The 23100-nt window shown below is 36.8% G+C and overlaps 1 protein-coding gene across 9 annotated transcripts in view; it reads right to left on the minus strand.

Moving 5' to 3' along the window:
• LOC128692764 (rab-like protein 3) overlaps positions 1 to 23100 on the minus strand; it is a 40172-nt gene that overhangs the window by 11151 nt on the left and 5921 nt on the right. For 5 of the 9 annotated variants that reach the window (XM_053782113.2, XM_053782114.2, XM_053782115.2 and 2 more), the window contains exons 2-4: positions 17406 to 17555; positions 12365 to 12574; positions 4790 to 4962 (exon numbers count right to left, since the gene is read on the minus strand). In XM_053782113.2, the coding sequence (XP_053638088.1) occupies positions 4790 to 4962; positions 12365 to 12574; positions 17406 to 17463 (441 nt within the window). In that variant the 5' untranslated portion in view covers positions 17464 to 17555. Of the gene's footprint in view, positions 1 to 4789; positions 4963 to 12364; positions 12575 to 13372; positions 13556 to 17405; positions 17556 to 23100 lie in introns of those variants that run through there. The other 4 variants (XM_053782110.2, XM_070090064.1, XM_053782116.2 and 1 more) reach the window with 3 other exon arrangements.

The raw sequence follows: 23100 nt of genomic DNA on the forward strand, positions 1-23100 counted from the left end.
GTATCAGGATCAATGCTTGTAATCATAAGATTTGTAGTGAATCTATAGTTAGAATTAAGTAAAAAATAAAGTAAATATTCTAAAGCTAAAAAAAAATAGCACCTGAATTATTTAACAAATGTAAAAAATAATGAGCTAAGGTAGTTTTTTAAAGCTAAAATAAAGGAGACAATATAAAAGGGACTAAAATAATTTGTGGTGAACAAATAAAGTGATGATCAAATAATGGAGCTTGGGAATATGATAGTAGGTAGTACTTTAAAGGTAATTCTTTAAAGTTAGAATTATAATATAAAATTATAATATAAAAGGGACTAATATAAGTTGTGGTGAACAATAAAGTGGTAATCAAATAAATGAGCTTTGGAGTATAATGGCAAAATAGTGAACTTATTAACTTTAGCACCTGAGAATAGCACCTTGATTAGTTTAACAATTGCGAATATATGATCTAAGGTAGTTATATAGAGCTAAAATAAAGGACAAAAAATATATAAGGGACTACAATTGAGTAATGGTAAACAAGTTAAATGGACAGATAGTCACTATGAAATAATATTGGTTTAGGAGTAAGATCTGATTTGTAATATTAAATAAGTTGAGCAGTTTATTGCACAATAAAAAGTAAAAAAAAATGAGGTAGTTGGTACTAGCTAGCAAAAGATAGTTTTGGTACTTGCAAAAAAGTAATTGGAATATACACTAATTGCACACACAATAAAAAGTGACTAAAAAAACAAGTAGTGGTAAACAAAATTAAATGGACAGGTAAGAACAATGAATAATGGTAATGTCTTGGTTATAATATGATAGTAAGATGGTAGACAGGTACAAAGGATAATATAAAGGTTGGAGTTGAATATGCAAACTTGAAAATTTGGCAACAAAATGTTATGGGAAGTATAAAATAATGTTTAATGTACAAAAGTAAAATTGACTGGTAGTAAATATGGTGTTTAATAAAATTTTAGTAAGTAATAATGATTACAAAAAAAGTGAAAAAGTAATGTTTATTTCATTCAATATTGCACTGGTAGTTATACTAGAGGTTATATGGCAGTACAAGGTAATTAAGAGTACTCTAAGATAGTAAATGTGGTATAAAACAGGTAAAGGTAATTAGACAAGTAATGGTTATTAAATGTCAAAAATGTTAAGAGTAAATTGAAATTATAGTAAAAATGATAATTATTAATTTTAGTAGGTAATATCAATTGATAGTATTTAAAAAAATATGAGGTAGTAATATGGACAGAGAAAGTATCAATTCAGCTAATGTTTAAGCAAACAATAGTAAATAAGAAAATTACATAAGGTGACTTATGCTTACTAGTAAAATCACAAAATGAGGTAGTTGATTATTTAAATACTAAGAGATTGTACAATGAAATTTGAACAATAATGGAGCAAAACATACACTACACTACGTAGGCTTTTAAGTTGGACATTGTTTAGTTATTCTCTGTAAGATTAGTATCCCTGAGAAATCGTGATAGATCATTCTCGTTCGTGATTGTGTACAGTTGACCTACATTTGTTTTCCTAACAAGAATTTTCCCATCCCGTGTGAAGCATTGGTGTATTGTGTCGTTATTCTCCCGCTTAAGTTTTCTTACTCTATACAGGAGGTTCTGACGTTTTTTGGTAAGACACTCGTTTATGTATACCTCTTTCTTTACTTTAATAGATGCAATAATTAAGTCTTTTTTCCTGTCATGTGAGTGGAATCTAAGCATAACACTTTTTCTACCATGGGATCCTAGTAACCTGGCTTCTTTTATTTCAGACTCAGGTACAATAACACTTGTTTGGTCCTTTATGATCTGCAGAGTAATTTCTTTACTGTTTGTTTGGTTCATATCACTGGGAAAAAGTGGACTGTTAACTATTACTGCGTCCGATAGTTTATCTTGTTCAGTTTTATCTTCTTGGAGAGCAAAGTAGTCACTGAACTGGTTATCTAAGTTGTTCTTCCATTCTTTTACTGCTTCTTCAACCTTTGTATTAAGAGATATTATTTGTTGGGTATGGCTATCTATGACTGTTTGGATGGTCTTGTCACAGTTAGTCATTCCTGGTGTTGATAACTTTTGTTCAAGACTGAGGATTTTGTTCTCGAGTTGTGTCATCCTGGTGTCTTGTTTTGTTAGCGTCTCTCGAAGATTCATATTTTCAATAACTAAGTTGGAGATGCATGACTTTAGGGTATTTGGATCGTTGGTCATACCTGAGAGACTACTTGGTAGGTTGAATCCGGGGAAGAGAGGGGAGGATGGGCTGGTGGCAGCCATGTTTGTTGTTATTGTTGTGGTGTCGCCTTGAGTGGTGGTGAGTGGGGTGGTTGCTGGGCCGGCGTCCACCTGGCTACACTTGTTGAATAGTTGATTTTTCGGCGTTTTCTTGCTGGCCTTGGTGCTGTTTCCTCTTAGATTGCGCCTCATAATACTACAGGAATTGTTGTAGTTAAGAAGAAGTTGTAGTTATACAAAGTTTAGGGTTACGTTGTTCTTATGAGCCAGTGTTGGTGACGTATTAATATGCCCAAATTCTAGAGGCTTCAAATCTAGTGGGAGAAAGCTGGTAGGCCTACATGAGAGAGAATGGGTCTGTGTGGTCAGTGTGAGCAGTATAAAAAAAATTGGGGAGCCAGTGGTGCATTGTGGGAATGCCATTTCAGTAGTCCTTGTTCAGCATGTCTAGTGGTAAGAAACAGCTGACTCCCCGGTGAATCTGGGACTCTTTTCTTCCCACGTGATAGCTCTAACACAGCTGGAAGTATCAGTGAAGATGAATTTCGTGATTTTGAGGAGTTTGTGACCGAAAGCAATGCTCAGGAAACCAGAAGGAAGGAAGGAAGGAAGGAAGGAAGGAAGAGATGAGAAGGAAGGAAGGAAGAAAGGAAGGAAAGAAGAGATGAGAAGGAAGGAAGGAAGGAAGGAAGGAAGGAAGGAAGGAAGGAAGGAAGGAAGAAAGGACACCCCAGACAACCATCAACCTAGGATAACCCAAAAAAGTCAAAGTGACTTATTTCCTTGTGGGTGGTGGGGAAGACACCATGCTTGTTGGAGAAGAGGGTGTGCGTAATAGGTGGTGGTAATGCGTCATTGTGACACCAGCCACGCTGCTCTCAGCACATCCATAACAAAGGGGGCCACCCACACACAACCACCTTCCAGAAGCTGTAGCAGTTCTAGAAACGTGTCCAGTGACTATATTTTTATTTTTTTTTTTTTTAACAAGTCGGCTGTCTCCCACCGAGGCAGGGTGACCCAAAAAGAAAGAAAATCCCCAAAAATAAAATACTTTCATCATCATTCAATACTTTCACCTCACTCACACATAATCACTGGTTTGCAGAGGTGCTCAGAATACAACAGTTTAGAAGCATATATGTATAAAGATACACAACATATCCCTCCAAACTGCCAATATCCCAAACCCCTCCTGCAGGCACTGTACTTCCCATTTCCAGGACTCAAGTCCGGCTATATAAAAATAACCGGTTTCCCTGAATCCCTTCACTAAATATTACCCTGCTCACACTCCAACAGCTCGTCAGGTCCCAAATACCATTCGTCTCCATTCACTCCTAACTAACATGCTCTGGAATGGATTAAACACGAAAACTCAAGGTCAACTGTAATTCATTCCAGAAGGCTGTTTGAGTGCCATTACTGAACGAATTTGTTCCCATAAGGAATAATGTAAATTAAATTAGTCTGTTTCAGGCCCCCAAAAATACATTTACAAAAGCACTTACAAAAATGCACTTACATAATTGTTCGAGTTGGGAGCTGTTATAATTCGAGGTACCACTGTATATATGTATTAGGTACTGACACCTACTATGGAGAAAACCCTGGAGAATTTCAACTAAATCAACTAAATGAAATTAAAAAATTAGAACTATTTAACAGCTTGGTTTTAAAACAAAACAAAATCAGAATGATGTCAACACCCAAAATTTTCTGCATTTTTACATTCTTACATTTTAGTGAAAATTTCTGCTATAATTTGCTCAAACTCTTGCAAAAGTTCAAGGAATACTACATAATACTGAGAGAGATACAATAGTTGCAACAATAGATACAGCAGATACAACAGCAAGTTTAGAAATGTGCATATGAGATGTGTGTACAGATGATACAGAAGAATGTATATAATAACAGTGTAAGGAAGCTCATTGTACTCTAGTAAGAGAATAATGCACAATACTGTACCTAAGTTCTCAATGATGCCTTAGTCTGGTCTGGTTCTTATTTTTTCAAAATAATTACTACTTTGATATCTGAGACCAAAATTATAAGTCTTTCTTTCAACGTACCAGCCATATCCCACTGAGGTGGGGTGGCCCAAAAGGAAAAACAAAAGTTTCTCCTTTTAAATTTAGTAATATATACAGGAGAAGGGGTTACTAGCCCCTTGAAAATTATAAATATGGTAGTATATACATGTTCTTTATTGTATAATTTTTAGCAAAGATTTAGATATACAGAAGCAAAACAGGTAAAACTAACTCATATACATACAATCTTGCAGCATAAATTTTGCCTAAATGCTGAACATTACAACAATCAGTTTTCAACAACAACTTAAGCACAAACAAAACTACAACTTACAAAACCCACAACCTACTTACCACAAGAAGTGATTAGGAAAAAATCTTACAAACTAGTAATACTTAGGCAACAAATTAGGCCTACAGCCATCAAGCTTACCCCTCGTAGACATACAGACAACCAAAGGCTCCCAGGAGAGATGCTAAAAAAAATATATATATAATAAATACCTTTTTCATTCCATATACCTGAGAAAACCCTCCAAATTGCTCTGCATCAAAGTCATCTACCAGTGGAATACGGGATTTCGTCCCGCCCCCTTCTCGAAGCAGAATTTCAGACAACCAACGGCGAAGATTTTGCTGTGATTTCCGATTGGTCAGATCATGTACAAGAATGATTCCTGAAAGAATGTATAACAAAATAAGTTGTGCAATATTAAATAATAGTGTTAATAACAATAATAGGACAAACAAAACAACAGTATGACAAATGTTTTTATTGATACTTTACTACTGTAACATTACAAAGAGGCACGAAAAATGGCTATACAGTTTGACTGTAAGAGGGAGGAACACATCTACGCTTGAAAAACTTATTATTTTAAAAAAAATTATTTTACCACATTGGAAGGGTTACCCTTAAAGGAAACACATTCACCATCACTTATTCTCCAGCTATCATTCCAGAAGTACACAGACATCACTATTCAAATGATCCTCAAAACTACAACATCCCCATCAATCCTTCAAAGTGCAGGTACTGTATTTCTCGCCTCCAAAACTTGAGTCCAATTACCTTGTTACCACGAACCCCTTCACAAATTTTACTTTGCTCACACTTCAATAACAAGAAAATCTAAAAAATACGATCACAAAAGGCTGTTCGAGGCTCGAACCTCTACCACTTAAAATTACCACCCATCTTCCAACCTTCCCTGGCACATCCCCTACACCTACCAACCACCACAAATACATATATACAGGAGGGCCCCACGTACTCTGCTACCTTTTTTTGATGTTCCAAGTTTTCGTTGGCTTTCAACTGAGCTGTTATTCATCACGTTCAATGCTTTACTATTTTTCAGCCTTTCTGCACAACAGTTGTGTAAGGGAAGGGCGACTGGTGCCATATTTTAAGTATTGTATATACTGTGTATTTATTTTACCTTTTGTGCCTGTTTTTTATGCCTGGCTGTATTGAGTACTTAATATATATATATGATAGTGTAAACACGCTATCAGGCATTTTAGAAGCATCTGGTAATGAAAAAATGCTCTTTTCCATCCACTGGCGATTTTTGCTCACTGCACAGGTTCAGGAACCTAAGAGCCATACAAATGGGGCCCCTACCATTTAAACTCTCCTGGTCAAATAATCTTGCTTCACCCTTTTTAAAATAACAAACTATTTCAACATCCCCTCCCCTCCGAATGTAACTTTCATACTGTGTTCAGTCGAACCCTCAAATTCACAAGTGTTAAGTTTCTAGAGGTCCTGTATTATTTGTATTATAACCAAAAGAAAGTGCTAAGCCTTTAACCCTTTGACTGTCACAGGCCCCTTTCTGAAACTGTCATTCTATGTCGCAAAATATTCGAAAAAAAAATTATTTTTTCTTATCAAAATGTTAGAATTATTTTACTGAGTGTTTTAAGCCTAAAAAAAAATTTTTGCCATCAGTACTTAATGAAAAACAGAGGCGCAAAGTTGGCAGAAAATGAGCGGTGTATGGCAACAGCGGCGAATGACGCCCACCCGGTATTCTTTCATTTACCCCAATTCAAAGGTTTCTTGTATTTTCCAATATTTTTCTTTTCTAAGTAACTTATGTGGCCTGTGAAACCAAAGTAAGGTGTGCTGTTCAAATATACACTCATTGTTTACAACACAATAACTGAACAAACATTATCACTATTAGATTGTGTACAAAACTTGTTTACACAAACAATACAAAACATTGTTTATTACTTCTTTCTTTCTTTCAACACACCGGCCATATCCCACCAAGGCAGGGTGGCCCAAAAAGAAAAACTAAAGTTTCTCTTTTAAATTTAGTAATTTATACGGGAGAAGGGGTTACTAGCCCCTTGCTCCCGGCATTTCAGTCGCCTCTTACAATACGCATGGCTTACGGAGGAAGAATTCTGTTCCACTTCCCCACTGAGATAAGAGGAAACAAACAAGAGCAAGAACTAGAAAGAAAATAGAAGAATACCCAGAGGGGTGTGTATATATATGCTTGAACATGTATGTGTAGTGTGACCTAAGTGCAAGTAGAAGTAGCAAGACATACCTGAAATCTTGCATGTTTATGAGACAGACAAAAGACACCAGCAATCCTACCATCATGTAAAACAATTACAGGTTTTCGTTGTACACTCACTTGGCAGGACAGTAGTACCTCGCTGGGTGGTTGCTGTTTACCAACCTACTACCTAAGTGTTTATTACTATTGTTCCATAATATATATGCTTATGTACAGTCACTGAACACTTTCCTAGAACTGCTGCAGCTTGTGGAACTCTTTGAAACATGGGTATATGCAGAGTGGTACTTGACACTCCTCACACATAAAACGAGTGTCTCTGCATGTTTGTGGGCGTTTTGTGGTATGTCCACATACAAAACGCCTCTTCCGAGCACTTTTCTTGAAAGCAGTAGGAGGCAGTTGTATGGGGTAGTGATCACCAGGCCTCAAACGAGATGGCATGTGTTGGTAATTTCATGGGCGCTGGTCTATTGCAGGTGTTGCTCCTTGGTACTTGGCAATTATTTGTCTGATGACTGACAAACAAAATTCACCATATTTTGGTTTGTTGTTGGTCCTCAACTTGTATATGTTATAAGCATTTAGCATGGAAATATCAACAAGATGGAAAAAAAGTTTCATATACCACTTATAACTCTTGCGTACACAATCAGCAAACCCAATCTGCATGTCACATTTGTCCATTAAGTGCATATTGAGGTTGTAGTCCATGACAGCTGCAGGTTTTAGAATGGGTTCACTGGTCTCTCTGCTGTGCCTGCCAGTGTGTGCCATTTCGTTTCGGTGAACTGATGTCAACAATGTGACATCACATTTGTCATGCCACCGAAATGCCATGATGTCATTGGCAGCAAAGGCCTGCACCTCACCTCTGCGAGTGCCAGCGTCGAACCTTGGCATATGTTTACGATTACCATGCACTGTGCCACACATGTCTGTCAGGTTCACTTGCAAGAAATCATTGAGTATGGGGCTTGTGTACCAGTTATCAGTATATAATTTATGCCCCTTACCAAGATATGGTTCCATCATTGTTCTAACCACATCACCAGAGATACCCAATAACTTCCTGGTATATCTCAATGTATTACTGCCAGTGTACACAATGATATCCAAAACCAGACCATTTTTGCAATCACACAGTACAAATAACTTTATATCAAAGCGTTTCCTCTTGCTTGGTATGTATTGCTTGAATGAGTCTTCCTTTGAATAAAATCAAAGACTCCTCAATAACAAGCTTCCTGAAGGGATAAAAATACATGCAACACTTTTGTTTCAGGTACATAAACACATTTCTGATCTTATATAACCTGTCGCTTCTGTCAGGCCTTGTTTTGTCTGAAAAGTGTAACATATGTAACAGTATCAAAAAACGATTCACACCTAAAATGTCACTAAAACCTGGGGTTGAAATCAAGCATTCTATTGCCCAGTATGTGGTGACAGTGTGCTTATACACATGTGGCATAAGCATTATTGTGGCAAAAAACAGGTACATCTCTGCTACAGTTGTGTCCTTCCACTGGTGTAGCCGTGAATTGGTGAAATAATTGTATTTGCCATGGTGTACTCATAGCATGTGTTGGTTTCCCTTACAATAATGTCCATCAGGGGTTCACTGAAGAATAACTGAAAGCATTCCAGTTCAGTAGCATTGTTCCCAAGTGTACACGATGGCCATATTCCACTTCGTGTTTCATCAAAGTCATGGGGACTGGGAACAAACTCGTCACCTTCCTCCCAATCCCAGATGCGGTCTGCTGGTGGGTTCTGGATATTGAAACGTGGTTGTGGTTGTGCAGGTTGTGGGAGTGTGGGGTTGGGTGAGGCTGGTTGTAGTTGTGCAGAGTCAGCAGCGTTGGTAGTAGCGTGGCCCGCTGCTGGTGCCACATGACTCATGCCACCATCACTATCACCACCACCACCTGCTGCCTCACTCACATCATATTCATAACCACAGTAACAACATTGTCATCTTCACTATCAGGTCGTGGTGTAGGGCCACGGGATGTGCTCCGAGATTTACTCCTTCCCCTTGGAACAGCATATGACACACTACCAGACCGCATACTATGTCAAACATACTGCCGCTTCACTGGGGAATATTCACCCTCACTGTCGCAACTAGAACTGCTTTCAATAGCTCTGAAATCACTATCGCTTTCACTGTTCACATCTGAGCCTTGTACATGGACAAATAGTTTCCTCTTTCATCCTGGTACAGGTGAACGTGAACGAGCCGGCCCAGCACCAGAGGTGGAAGGTCATGGGTCATCTGGATTTTCATCACTAATTACATTATCCTGGGCACTGTTTTCGGTCACACCTGCTTGAAAACCATGGAATTCACTTTCACTGACACTTTCATTGCTGTTAGAGCTATCACTTGGGAATAAAAGACCTCCAATCCGCCGAGGAGTGAGGTGCTTCTTACTGTGAGGCATGGTGAAAATGGACCACCAAGATGGCGTTCCCACAATGCACCACTGAGTCCCAGATTTTTTTTCACAGGGTGCACACCCACCACTCAGACCCATTCTCTCTCATGTAGGCCTACCAGCTTTCTCCCGCTTGATTTGAAGTCGCTAGAATTTACGCGTATAAATATGCCAGAAGCAGTGGCGCATAAGACGTATATATACGACCGAAACAGTCAAAGGGTTAAAGGCCATACAGCACTGCTAGAGGTCCTGTAAATCAGGACTTGTAAATAATATAAAATTTTGTTTGATATACCTTTGAAGGTTTTCAAAAGTTTTCCTACTCTTGCAGCCTGGCCCTGGGCCAGGCTTGTCTGGTGCTTGCCTGATCAGCCAGGTTGTTACTGCTGGCAGTCCATTGGCCCACAAATCCATCACAACCTGATTGATCTGGCACTGCATAATGAATTTTGTTTAAGATTTGGGTATGTTTTATGTTTCAGGTGACAGCTCTCTCTAACCATTGCTTTAATCTTGTTAATATTAGCACTCATAAAAAAGAATAACCAGAAACAGATTTGGATGTTGCAGTTCAGAGGGTCATTTCATCTGTGATGTCTTCACACTTCTGGCACAACAGCTACTGAATGAATGATGGGGAATGGTGTGCTAAAAAAATCATTAAAAAGAATATACAGTACAGAAGGAGCATTGGTACTCTTTAGTTGAATTGAAGGGGCTCTGGCACCCTTCTTTGGTTGATAATTCAATTCAAAGTTTATTCTCTATAAGGATTACAATGCTGAGTTTACAGAATTTGGTTACTGTGTGGTTTACATGTAGTAAAATAATGATTACAGAGTGTACCACTAGAACACCTATAAAGATAAGATGAAGTGAGTATAACTAAATGCAACTGAAAAGTGCATCCTTATTAGTATAGTGCATGAAGAAAGCCTTGAAATATGTCAATATGCACAATTTTGATAATTCACATCATAGATTTCTTCCCCTCTAAGCTACACCATGAATTTCTTTCCCTCTGACCCAAGTTGGGCCTATGGAGAATAGTGTTTGGAAAAACACAGATCCTCTACTCACACACTGCCTGCAGTTGCTTTTTGGGAATGTTATGTGTCAGTTTATCAAACAATTTTGGATCTTCAAATCACTCCATCTCTGAATAATAACCATGATGCCCAAGAGGAATACATTACTAGAGATGCTGGAGGTGCTAAGAAGAAAAGCATGTAGCTCGTATGGTATTAACCTTTTCAGGGTCGACAGGCCCTCTCAGAGACTTGTTCTCAGGGTCAGCCAAATTTCAAAAAAAAAAAAAAAAAAAAAAATTTCTTATGAAAAGATAGAGAATCTTTTCCCGATCATAATGACACCAAAAGTATGAAATTTGATGGAAAACTTACGAAATTATGCTCTCACGAACTTAGTGGTCTCAACGATGTTTACGCATCGGCGATTTTGCTCACTTTGAGCCCTATTTTCGTCCAATTCCAGTGTACTTGTCGACAAAAATCATAACTATTTTGCTAGAACTCCATTTTTTCTACCAAATTTCAACTATCCAATAAAGTGGTCAGAATTTAGCAATTTTGCCAATTTCACACAAATTTCAAAAGATGCCAATTTCCGAATAGGGTCCAGAATAAACAAGAGAGAGATTCCTGGCACTAAAATAACAGTTCCTCTGTTCATTAGTCACATCCCCAGGTCCCTCTTACATTCTTTTGCTTTCCACTTTGAATTTTTATTCTCACAAAAAAATAGAAGATTTACTGTTATGCAGACTACTGCATTGGTGTAGAAATGGTATAAATATTATAAGCGCACTTGTGAAAGAATATTAGACTCACCAGTTGACGTGTATTGGACGCATAGCATGATTTGTTTACTTTTGAACTTTGGTAAAAATCGAACATTTCTGCTACTTTGAGCGCAATTTCAAGGTAGTTTTCTTTGTAAAACCAGTCAAAATCATCTCAATTTCTGTAATATGTCTTCCATTCTATAAAATGAGATCAGAAAAACTAGAATACAGCAATAAATACCATACGAAAATACAGTGCAAAGTCACTGTTTTAATCCAAAAACACGGTCAAAGTTTTTATTTTCTCATTAAGCACTGTGTGCTGCAGGATTTTTTTTATACTGCGCACACTGACCACATAGACCCATTCTTTCATATATAGATCTACCAGCTTTCTCTCACTAGATTTGAGGGCGCTAGAATTTAGGCGTACTAGTACGTCAAAAACCTTGGTGTATAAGCCATACTAGTACAGCCGAAACCCTGAAAGGGTTAAAGAGAGTGGAAATTTCTGGTAAGTCATGAAATGGTTCAAATGTGAAACAAAACTGTTTGCATTTTGGTTTGAGAGAATCCACTATCTACATAATTAAGAGATAATGAGAAGAAAACAAGAGTTTTAAAGTGATGTGGGGAAAAGAATGTCAACAAGATCAATACAGCTAAACAAGGGAGAAATGTTACTGGATCTGTGGACTGAGAACAAAATAAGGAGAGAGGCCCACTTAAAGCTCATATAATAAGGCACAAAGCCTTAGTGTGCTATAAAACTGTGGGAGAAGGAATAAGAACCTTCACAATAGTGTATTTTCAGTTCTCGATGATTTGAAAGCTTCAAAAGCAGAATCAGCTTCATAACATTTGGTTTATCATCAAGAGCACATCACCTGATTCATGCTGCCACAGGAAATTTCCCTTCAGACTTTACACAAATAATTTCTAAGAACAGTTACAGGTGCTTAATGATAATGAGTCAGGGGTATCTTGGAAGCATATACCATCAAGAATATAAATTAGCAAATATGAAAAAATGCAGCAATTTCAATGTAGCTAAGGATTGCTTCACCTTGCTTCCTTGCATAAATGCAACAGGTGATTTGTACAAGTTAATGATAATTTATCATGCAGAAAACCCTCATGATTTAAAACATCAGGACAAAGCCTGTTTACTTGTTTTTAACACACTAATAATGCAGCACAGAAGACTGAGGCCTTGTCTGTTGATTCAAGCATTATTTTATTCCTGCAGTCAAAATAAATATATGCATATTAATGGCATACAAACCATGGACAGGATTGTAGAAGACATGCCGAGCATTTTTATGAGAGTTGCTGCCACCCACATCCCAGAGTTCCACAAAATAAGGTCGCTGACTTGGCGTTCCTTCGCGATACTCGTGAACACGAACCTCCACACTGCATCCAATTGTCCAAGAGGAATTGCTGAGGCACTGTCCATGGCATATTAAGTGAACTAAAGATGATTTACCCACTCCTGGAAAAAAATAAATTGTTTTAATATACTGTAACTACAAACTAGATGACTGGAATTACAAGTAAATAATCCTGCACCTGCCTACCTGGAGTTACCTGGAGAGAGTTCCCGGTCTGTGACCAGGCCTCATGGTGGTCCAGGGCCTGATTAACCAGGCTGTTACTGCTGACTGCACGCAATCCAACATATGAGCCACAGCCCGGCTGGTCAGGTATCAACTTCAGGTGCTTGTCCAATCACATTGACTATCCTATGCCTTCACATTACACCCAAATAGTTTACCATACTACATAACTCAATATGATTGACAACAGTATTAGCAAAATTACAAGATATCTACTTTCTGGATAGGCATTTTGTCACTGAAGGGAGAAAACAGACCTTGAGCAACATTATAATGAAAAGCAGGCATTTTTCAGTTGCTGTTGTTATAGAGCAACAACAGCTAGAACCTCGTGTTTAGGTGTTCTTATACAATTTTTGGTGGTGATTTCAGAAACTGTTATCTGAATTGATAGGGACTGATATTTATTTTGCAAATTAAGCCTAAACCTGTCAAAGTGTCTTTTTGGCATGATATAAACCATTTTTTCCCTGTCCTTATGTCTTTTTTCATTATTTTTTTTCAGTTTACTTGCAGTTGAGCAGTTGATCAGTTTAAGGCCCTTCTTAATACTGTGATTTTCCTTTGAAAATGAATTAGAACAGTATCTTTCCTGCTGTTCATACATTGTTAAAAAAAGCTTCGTGTTGCAAACATTCTAGATTCCCCACTGAACTTCAAACCTGAGCACTTACTTAACAGCTTTTGGTTTTCGGCTTCAAAATCCTTGAAAAACTTCAAACCTATTTTCTTTGCATAGAATTTCATAGAATGGCACTTTGTTGAATTGTCAGCTAGTCCAACAGCACATGGATCCAATTGCCCTGAGTTTGCTTCACTTCAGACCTTATAAGCTCTGCAGATTCCATTTTTTCTGTCTATAAAAAATAAAACTCTTTTCACTCATTCAGTTGAAATAAACATCAAGCAAACATAAAATCTGGGTATAAATACGTATTACAGCTCAAGTATACAAGTAAATGTTACACTGTAGAAAAAACAACAAAGTTTACTGAAATATTTTATTCAAATATATCATAATGAAACATGCAACAATGCACGAGCCAACTACATAAAATCAGTAACTTTTACAAAATTTTATGTTACGTTAATGTTTTCTCGAAAATCAGCACTTTTCTAACAACTTTAAGTTAATTTGCAAAATAAATATCGGTCCCTATCAATTCAGATGACAATTTCTGAAAATCGCCACTGAAAATTGTATAAGGACACCTAAACGTGAGGTTCTAACTGTTGATGCTCGTTAACAGCAGCTGAAAAATGTCCGACTTTCATTATAACTTTGAGCAAGCCAAAAATCACCTTATTTTAAGGTCTGCTTTCTTCCTTCAATGGCAAAATGCCTATCCAGAAAACAGATATCTTCTGGTTTAGAATCTGCTCTTTCTAATGAAGTTTTTTTTTTTTTTTTTTTTTTTAAGGAAAGTTGGTTGTGCTGCTTTTTTACTATTGGTCTTCAAAAATGACCCTGAGGTCTGTGAGGGCATTTTTAGGTGCCATTAGCACAGGAAGTAAAAATGTTTGAAGTCTGATATTTTAGGATTGTGATGATGTCCACTTGGTTAGTTGGCTACATTAATGTCATACTAAAATACAGTGGAACCTCAAATATTGAACTGCTCCCAACTCAACCAATTATGTAAGTGTATTTTTGTAAGTGCTTTTATAAGTGTATTTTTGAGGGTCTGAAATGAACTAATCAAATTTACATTATTCCTGATGGGAATAAATTCGTACGGTAATGGCAATCTAACAGCCATCTGGAATGGAGAAAGTTTGATATTTGAGGTTCCACTGTAATGTTTTCCCTTTAGAAATATAAGCAGATGAATTCAAGATTCAATTTTACGTGACAGTTTTTTTTTTGCCTACTTTGGCTTCATACTGTGAAAAAAGTAAAAGCATGTAAGTTTTAGGACTGCAATTTTTGAAATCAGCTCCAAAAGAAAGTTGTACGTATAGACATGTCTACTTACACAAATTTTGCTCTTCAAGATTTGCCACAGCAATAACCTGAACACTGTTGATTGTGTGCCACAGGTCGGTGAAATTTTCACGTGCCTCATTCTAAGGCCATAGAATTACTACTACTGCATATCATGAACTAAAATTTTGCCAAAGTTAGTTTGATATATGCCAACCTTCATGTAAAATTTTATCGAAATTGGAGATGGTCAGGTGGGGACGATTTTCAAAATTGGTCCACTTGACACGGAATGACCCTACTGTCTTCAATAATCAATACTTTGTACATTAAAAGTTTATTAATTCTTCCAGTGGTTACAGCATGTATTACCTCTTCCTGTAAACCATTACACTGATCAGCCACTCTGTAAAGAAACACTTTTAATATGTACTGTATCTTTTCTGACAGGTCTTCTCCCTTAATTTATAGTTATGGCCTCTTGTGTTGGAGTATTTTGTATGTATATTCATATGTAATTTTCTCCATGGGTGAGTGGAAGAGAATTCTTCCTCCGTTAGCCTTGAGTATTGTAAGAGGTGACTAAAATGCCGGGAGCAAGGAACTAGTAACCCCTTCTGTATATATTATTGAAGTTTAACCTTTAAACTGTCCAAACGTAGATCTACGTTTTTTCAACATTTGAAAGCATGTAAAAAAAAAAAAAGAGATCTTTTTGTTTTTTTTACATTTGAAAACATGGAAAAAAAACTTTGATCTACGTTTTTTTGTTATAATTGAAAATATGTAAAAAACGTAGATCTACTTTTGGAGCACTATGCATGTGAACATAGATCTGTTTGGACAGTTTAAGGGTTAAAAAAGAAACTTTCATTTTTCTTCCTGGGCCACACTGCCTCAGTGGGATATGGCAGTTTGTTGAAAGAAAGAAGAAAGCTTAACATGTAATTTATGGAATGTTAATATATCCTACTTTTTTTTATACGTATATGCACTACTATTATCCTGCTCAATACTTAATTCTGTGTTTTTTATATTATCCTGTTTTTGTATATGACATTATCATATTTATTGTACTGAATATTATCTTCCTTGTATAACATGTATTTTTGATAATATCCTATCTTTTTAGTAACAACAAATCATTTTGCAATTATTATTATCACTACCATTATTATTAGAAGTAGGGGTGTGCCCAAGTATCGGTATCAGTGGTATCGGTATCTGCCTAAAATTGAGTATTGGTATCAATGAGTATTAACACTGAGTATTCATACTGGCAAAATTATTGGTACTGTCCCAACCCTAATTATAAGCACATTATCAGGTAACTCTGATGCAAACACTGTACTGATTATGAACTAAATCTCCTCTCTGATCTCTATAATAAGGTTTACTGCAGACCAAGTCAGCAATTATTATACATATACATCTACCCCAACAAAAGCTACAGTATCTTCAGCAACACTAAGAACATCTCAGTAGTTAACTACAATGTCAAATTTGAGGAATCATTGTAACATCAATGTGTTCATAGAGTCACTAAATGTAAATCTAATTTTCATTATTCTTCCAGTAACCTGGCTAAAACACGATATTATAGACATCCATAGACATCTATAACCTACCTGGGTACATCACTATATACATAACTGCAGACCTGATCTACACGTGTACACTTGTGAGATGAAATCTATTAACCCAACATGCACCAGAATCAAACTTGGGAAATACATATTTGCATAATTTACAACCCAAAAAATAAAGCCCCGAGTTACAACAGAAGCTGTCTACAGATCACCACATACCAACATAACCATCTTTGGTGATAATCCTAAACACTTAATCATGAACATTTACCCAGATACACATCACTTAATAATCACAAAAGACTAACATCAACCTCATCCAATCAGACCACCCACAAGTAGCTGATTTCCTAAATATACAAGAATGCTTCTAAATACTACCAATAACCAAGAATTCCTGCATCTAATGTGATCACATTTGGACAAATACTGTAGTTCCTCTATAAGAAGGCTTTATTACTGACAATAAAACTGATCATTACTTGACCTCTCTAGTCACTAACACAAAATCACTACTTGATACTAATAAGATGTCATTTAGGTTCCATGAAGAGGCATCAGCGAATAACTTTACAACAGAAGTCAGTAACAATGACTGGCAGAGAGAATTTAACAATAAAGACATAAATTTTATTTTTAACAGATCGGCCGTCTCTCACCAAGGTAGTACTAGTACGATTCAAATAGAAAAAACTTATTTAACATTAGCCCCTGCGTCCACATTTCCCTACAAAAAGTTAAAAGCTTCTATGACGAACACTATTATTCAAAACTCAAAAAGGTTACAACAGAGATTAAATAGCCCATGGCTAACCAAGAGCACTGTTAGATATTTTATTACATGGAGACTACACTTTGTATACTATACAAAGAAATAAAGTTGTTGTGTTTGTTTATTGACACAAAACATATATATGAAAAACAATGCTGAGTTTAATACCAAAAGAATTAACAAAGAAAAAGTATGCAACAGTGCTCACTAAACTAATAAAGATATCCAAACTGCATTATGCTAACAAGCTTAATGAAAAGAGAGATAATAAAATTCCTGGAAAACTTTCTCACAAATACTGTACATACTTAGTTCAAGTAAATTTGTATTCTTTATAAAAAACCTGTAATAACAGTTATAAAACACTTCAAAAATTTATTCAGTTCATTAAGATAAGAATAAAACACTTCCTTTAAACTCACCCGAGTCTCCAACCACAAGAATCTTCACCTTGTTCATGGCATTTGCATGATTTGCCATTCTTCCTAATCTATGTAAGAATTACAGTAGCGTGTAGATTACCTGTCTTGTTTTAGGAGCTGTCATTTCAATGGTCATGCAAAAATTTTAACCTGGGGAGGAAAATTAAAATGGAATTGATTCCACAGCATTTTATATGCAAGAGTATTACAAAGTACAGTGGACCCCCGCATAACGATTACCTCCGAATGCGACCAATTATGTAAGTGTATTTATGTAAGTGCGTTTGTACGTGTATGTTTGGGGGTCTGAAATGGACTAATCTACTTCACAATATTCCTTATGGGAATAAATTCGGTCAGTACTGGCACCTGAACATACTTATGGAGTGAAAAAATATCGTTAACCGGGGGTCCACTGTATACATATACAGTGACTTCTCAGTTTATGAATGAACTGTGTTCCAAGTGCTTTAACTTGTAAACAAGTTGCTTATAATCCTAAACTTATTACCCAACATAAAATGACAGTGATAAATGGTATAAAATACCAAAATGATGGAAAAATAGACACAAATGCAGTACAGTGCAATCCTTTGTTGACTTTTGTTTCACCCACACTGTGTGGGCAAAATGTAATCAATAAAAGATTGCATTGTGTCTATTTTTTTATAAAACGATTGTTCAATGCAAGATGCATCATACATGTTCAAAACTGTGAATTGGTATTTGTAAAATAATTATTTCCCCAATAATATGACTGGGCCCTCTTTAGTAGATGTACATCATTGTAACCCATCTGTTCATAATTCAGGAATCCCCTGTAAAGCAGGATCAATAATAATAATAATAATAATAATAATAATAATAATAATAATAATAATAATAATAATAATAATAATAATAATAATAATAATAATAAAGAATAAAATAAATAATAATAATAAATTCATAAGCACTCAAACACCAATCCACAAATGCAATATAAAAAATGAAGAAGAAATACTGAAGTTTATATTCAAAAGTGACAGTATGATCATCAAAATCATAAGCTCTGGAAAAAAGAGATGTGTTTTCAACTGCGACTTGAAAGCATGAATAGGTTTCTAATTCTTAACAGACACTGGCAACCTGCTGAGCAATCAGTAAGCTGCATAAGAAAATGCTCTTTCTGTGAATGATTTCTTCCCAACAGCATCAAGGTTAATCAGTCTAAAAATGTCCATGTAATCTTCAGACACATTCCCGAGCCACATGTAATGAGCACAAGCACATCAACAAAATACTCAGGCTCAATAAATTTACTAGTTTTAAATGTTAATAAGAATAGTATAAACTCAATTCTTGCCTTGATAAGGAGCTAATGCAGTTCATACCAATCTAGCTGCATGATTTAATACAGATTTTAGTCTTTTTGAAACAACTATATGGATGAAAACCAAGATATTCGGCTTAGCAAGATCTTTTCTAACTGCATAGATTAAGAATATAAAAAATTATGATTTAACAATCTGCTTCATATGTTCAACAAATGACAATGAAGAATCCAGGTATGATATACCAGGTTTATCATCATAAAAATTAATTTATTGTCATGTGAACAGGGGCAACAGGTCTAAGGAAACCTGCCTAACATTTCCATTTGAGCTGCAATCAAACCTGGGTCCTTCTGCTGTTAGCAGAAGAGGCTACTGCTTGAACTGCAAGCCCCTAATGTAAGGCAATCAAACAAAAAATAAACCACAAATGCTATTATGCTGATGCAAAGCAGACCTAATTACTAGAAGTCAATATCCTTATTTAATGCCATCAAACTTTGTGCTTAATCAGTCTAATAATATTTACACTATGTACATATTTCCCTAAAAATAATCTTTAATTTTGTTTCTACCTTATTAATTACACCATGTTCCTTTATTTTTAAAATCACTGAATAATCTTTTATGTGGAGTAAAATAAAGGTTGGATGTGAGAAGTGGGTTATAGTAAGTGTATATGCACCTGGGGAAGAGAGAAGTATAAAGGAGAGAGAGAGACTTTGGGAAATGTTGAGTGAATGCATGGGGAGTTTTGAACCAAGTGTGAGAGTACATGTGGTTGGGGATTTTAATGCTGAAGTGGGTAAAAATGTTGTCGAGGGACTAGTAAGTAAATTTGGGGTGCCAGGGGTAAATGAAAATGGAAAGCCTTTAATTGAGCTATGTGTAGAAAGAGGTTTGGTAATAAGTCATACATATTTTATGAAAAAGAGGACAAATAAATATATAAGGTATGATGTAGCACGTAATGAAAGTAGTTTGTTAGATTATGTATTGGTGGATAAAAGGTTGATGGGTAGGCTCCAGGATGTACACGTTTATAGAGGGGCAACTGATATATCTGATCATTATCTAGTTGTAGCTACAGTTAGAGTAAGAGGTAGATGGGATAAGAGGAAAATGGCAACAACAAGTAAGAGGGAGGTGAAAGTGTATAAACTAAGGGAGGAGAAAGTTCGGGTGAAATACAGTGGACCCCCGGTTCATGAAGTCATTGGTATCCGATAAATCCGGTATCTGAAGCATTATATCACAAAAAATTTGCCTCGGTTCCCATTACAAAACCCGGTACGCGATACGATTCGTCAATTCGTACGAGACGTGTCCACGTATGGCCTGAACTGCCCAGTGTGTGCCAGTGTTTACAAGCCAGCCAGTGTGCGCGCATCTAAGGATACATTCGGTACATTCCATATTATCCATATTATCACTGTTTTTGGTGCTTATTTCTGCAAAATAAGTCACCATGGGCCCCAAGAAAGCTTCTAGTGCCAACCCATCGAGACCAAGGGTGCTAATGACTATTGAAATGAAGAAAGAGATAATTGCAAAGTATGAAAGTAGAGTGCATGTGTTGGACCTGGCCAAGCTGTATAGTAAATCCCAATCAACCATCTCTACTATAGTGAGCAGGAAAACAGCAATCAAGGAAGCTGTTTTTGCAAAAGGTGCAACTGTGATTACAAAACAGCGATCGCAAGTGTTAGAAAATGTTGAGAGACTGTTATTGGTGTGGATAAATGAAAAACAGATAGCAGGAGATAGCATCTCTCAAGCAATCATTTGTGAAAAGGCTAGGCAGTTGCATGAGGATTTAATTAGAAAAATGCCTGCAACTAGTGGTGATGTGAGTGAATTTAAGGCCAGCAAAGGTTGGTTTGAAAGATTTAAGAATCGTAGTGGCATACATAGTGTGATTAGGCATGGTGAGGCTGCCAGTTCAGACCAAAAAGCAGCTGAAAAATATGTGCATGAATTCAAGGAGTACATAGAAGCTGAAGGATTGAAACCTGAACAAGTGTTTAATTGTGATGAAACAGGCCTGTTTTGGAAGAAATTGCCAAGCAGGACTTACATTACTCAGGAGGTAAAGGCACTCCCAGGACATAAGCCTATGAAAGACAGGCTTACTCTTCTGATGTGTGTCAATGCTAGTGGTGATTGCAAAGTGAAGCCTTTATTGGTGTATCACTCAGAAACTCCCAGAGCGTTCAGGCAAAAGAATATCCTCAAGGCTAATTTGTGTGTGCTGTGGAGGGCAAACAATAAGGCATGGGTCACTAGGGACTTTTTCTATGACTGGTTACACCATGCATTTGCCCCCACTGTGTAAAATTACCTAATTAAAAAGAAATTAGACCTTAAGTGCCTCCTGGTGTTAGACAGTGCCCCTGGTCATCCTACAGACTTGGCAGAGTGACTTTGTGGGGACATGAGCTTCATTAAGATGAAGTTTTTGCCTCCTAATACCACTCCTCTCCTGCAGCCCATGGACCAGCAGGTCATTTCCAACTTCAAGAAACTGTACACAAAAGCTATGTTTGAAAGGTGCTTTGAAGTGACCACAGATACTCTATTGACCCTAAAGGAGTTTTGGATGGATCACTTTAATATCCTCAATTGTGTAAACCTTATAGGTAAGGCTTGGGAGGGACTGACTAAGAGGACCTTGAACTCTGCTTGGAAGAAACTGTGGCCAGAATGTGTAGACAAAAGGGATTTTGAAGGGTTTGAGGCTAACCCTGGGAATCCTATGCCAGTTGAGGAATCCATTGTGGCATTGGGAAAGTCCTTGGGGCTGGAGGTTAGTGGGGAGGATGTGGAAGAGTTGGTGGAGGAGGACAATGATGAACTAACCACTGATGAGCTGCTAGATCATCTTCAACAGCAAGAGGCCAGACCTGAGGAAACTGCTTCGGAGGAGGGGACAGAGAAATTGACGAAGTTGCCTACTTGAAAGATTAAGGAAATGTGTGCAAAGTGGCTTGAAGTGCAAACCTTTTTTGATGAAAATCACCTCGACACAGCTACTGCAAGCTGTGTTGGCAACCTGTACACTGACAATGTTGTGAACCACTTTAGGAAAGTCATAAAGGAACGAGAGGTACAGGCCTCTATGGACAGATAGTATGTTGTGCGACAGAAGTCCAGTGACTCTCAAGTTGGCCCTAGTGGCATTAACCCTTTGACTGTCGCGGCCGTATATATACGTCTTACGAGGTACCGTGTTTGACGTATATATACTCATAAATTCTAGCGGCTTCAAATCAAGCAGGAGAAAGCTGGTAGGCCCACATGTGAGAGAATGGGTCTGTGTGATCAGTGTGCACCATATAAAAAAAATCCTGGAGCACGCAGTGCATAATGAGAAAAAAAAAACTCCGACCGATTTTTTTAATTAAAATGCCGACTTTGTGGTCTATTTTCGTATAGTATTTATGGTTGTATTCTCGTTTTCGTGGTCTCATTTGATAGAATGGAAAACATATTATAGAAATAGAGGTGATTGCGATTGATTTTACTATAAAAAGAACCTAGTAATGGAGCTCAAAGTAGGGGAAATGTTTGATTTTTGCCAATGTTCAAAAGTAAACAAATGATGCCATTGTCCAATAAATGTCCAACTAGCCATTCTAATATGCAGTCATGAATGGGTTGATGTTATTTATACAATTATTACAGTATTGCAGTAGTCTGCATAATAGTAAGTCTTCTATTTTTTGTTTGAATAAAAATTCAAAATAGAAAGCAAGAGTAATATCAGAGGGGCCTGGAGACATGACTGATGAGCAAAGAAAATGTTATTTTAGAGCCAGGAATGTCTGCATTGTTCATTCTGAACCTTATTTTGAAATTGTCATATTTTTTAGTTTTCGTGAAATTGGCCAAATTGCAAATTTCTGACCACATTATTAGGTAGTTGAAATCGGTAAATGGGCAGTTTCTTGTACTCAATCAATAGCAAAAATGGAGTTCTAAAGAAATAGCTATGAGTTTGGGCGACTGGAACAATGGAATTAGCCGAAAATAGGGCTCAAAGTGGGCAAAATCGCCGATTTGTAAACAGAGCCGAGGTCACTAACTTCGCGAGAGCATAATTCTGTCAGTTTTCCATCAAATTTCGTTTTTTTTTGGTGTCATTACAATCGGGAAAAGATTCTCTATCATTTCATAAGAAAAAATTATTTTTTTTTTTTTAAATTTTGCGACACCAGGAGACACCTCAGGATTGGGGGTTGCGACAGTCAAAGGGTTAAAAGATGAAGGGAAGTAACCCCGGAAAAGGACTTGCTACCTCAAGTCCTAATGGAGGGGGATTCCCCTTCTAAACATTAAAAACTTCAACACTCTCCCCTCCTCCCATCCCATCAATCATCACC

The sequence above is a fragment of the Cherax quadricarinatus genome, chromosome 30 (genome assembly GCF_038502225.1).
Source record: "Cherax quadricarinatus isolate ZL_2023a chromosome 30, ASM3850222v1, whole genome shotgun sequence".
Classification (NCBI taxonomy): Eukaryota; Metazoa; Arthropoda; class Malacostraca; order Decapoda; family Parastacidae; genus Cherax; species Cherax quadricarinatus.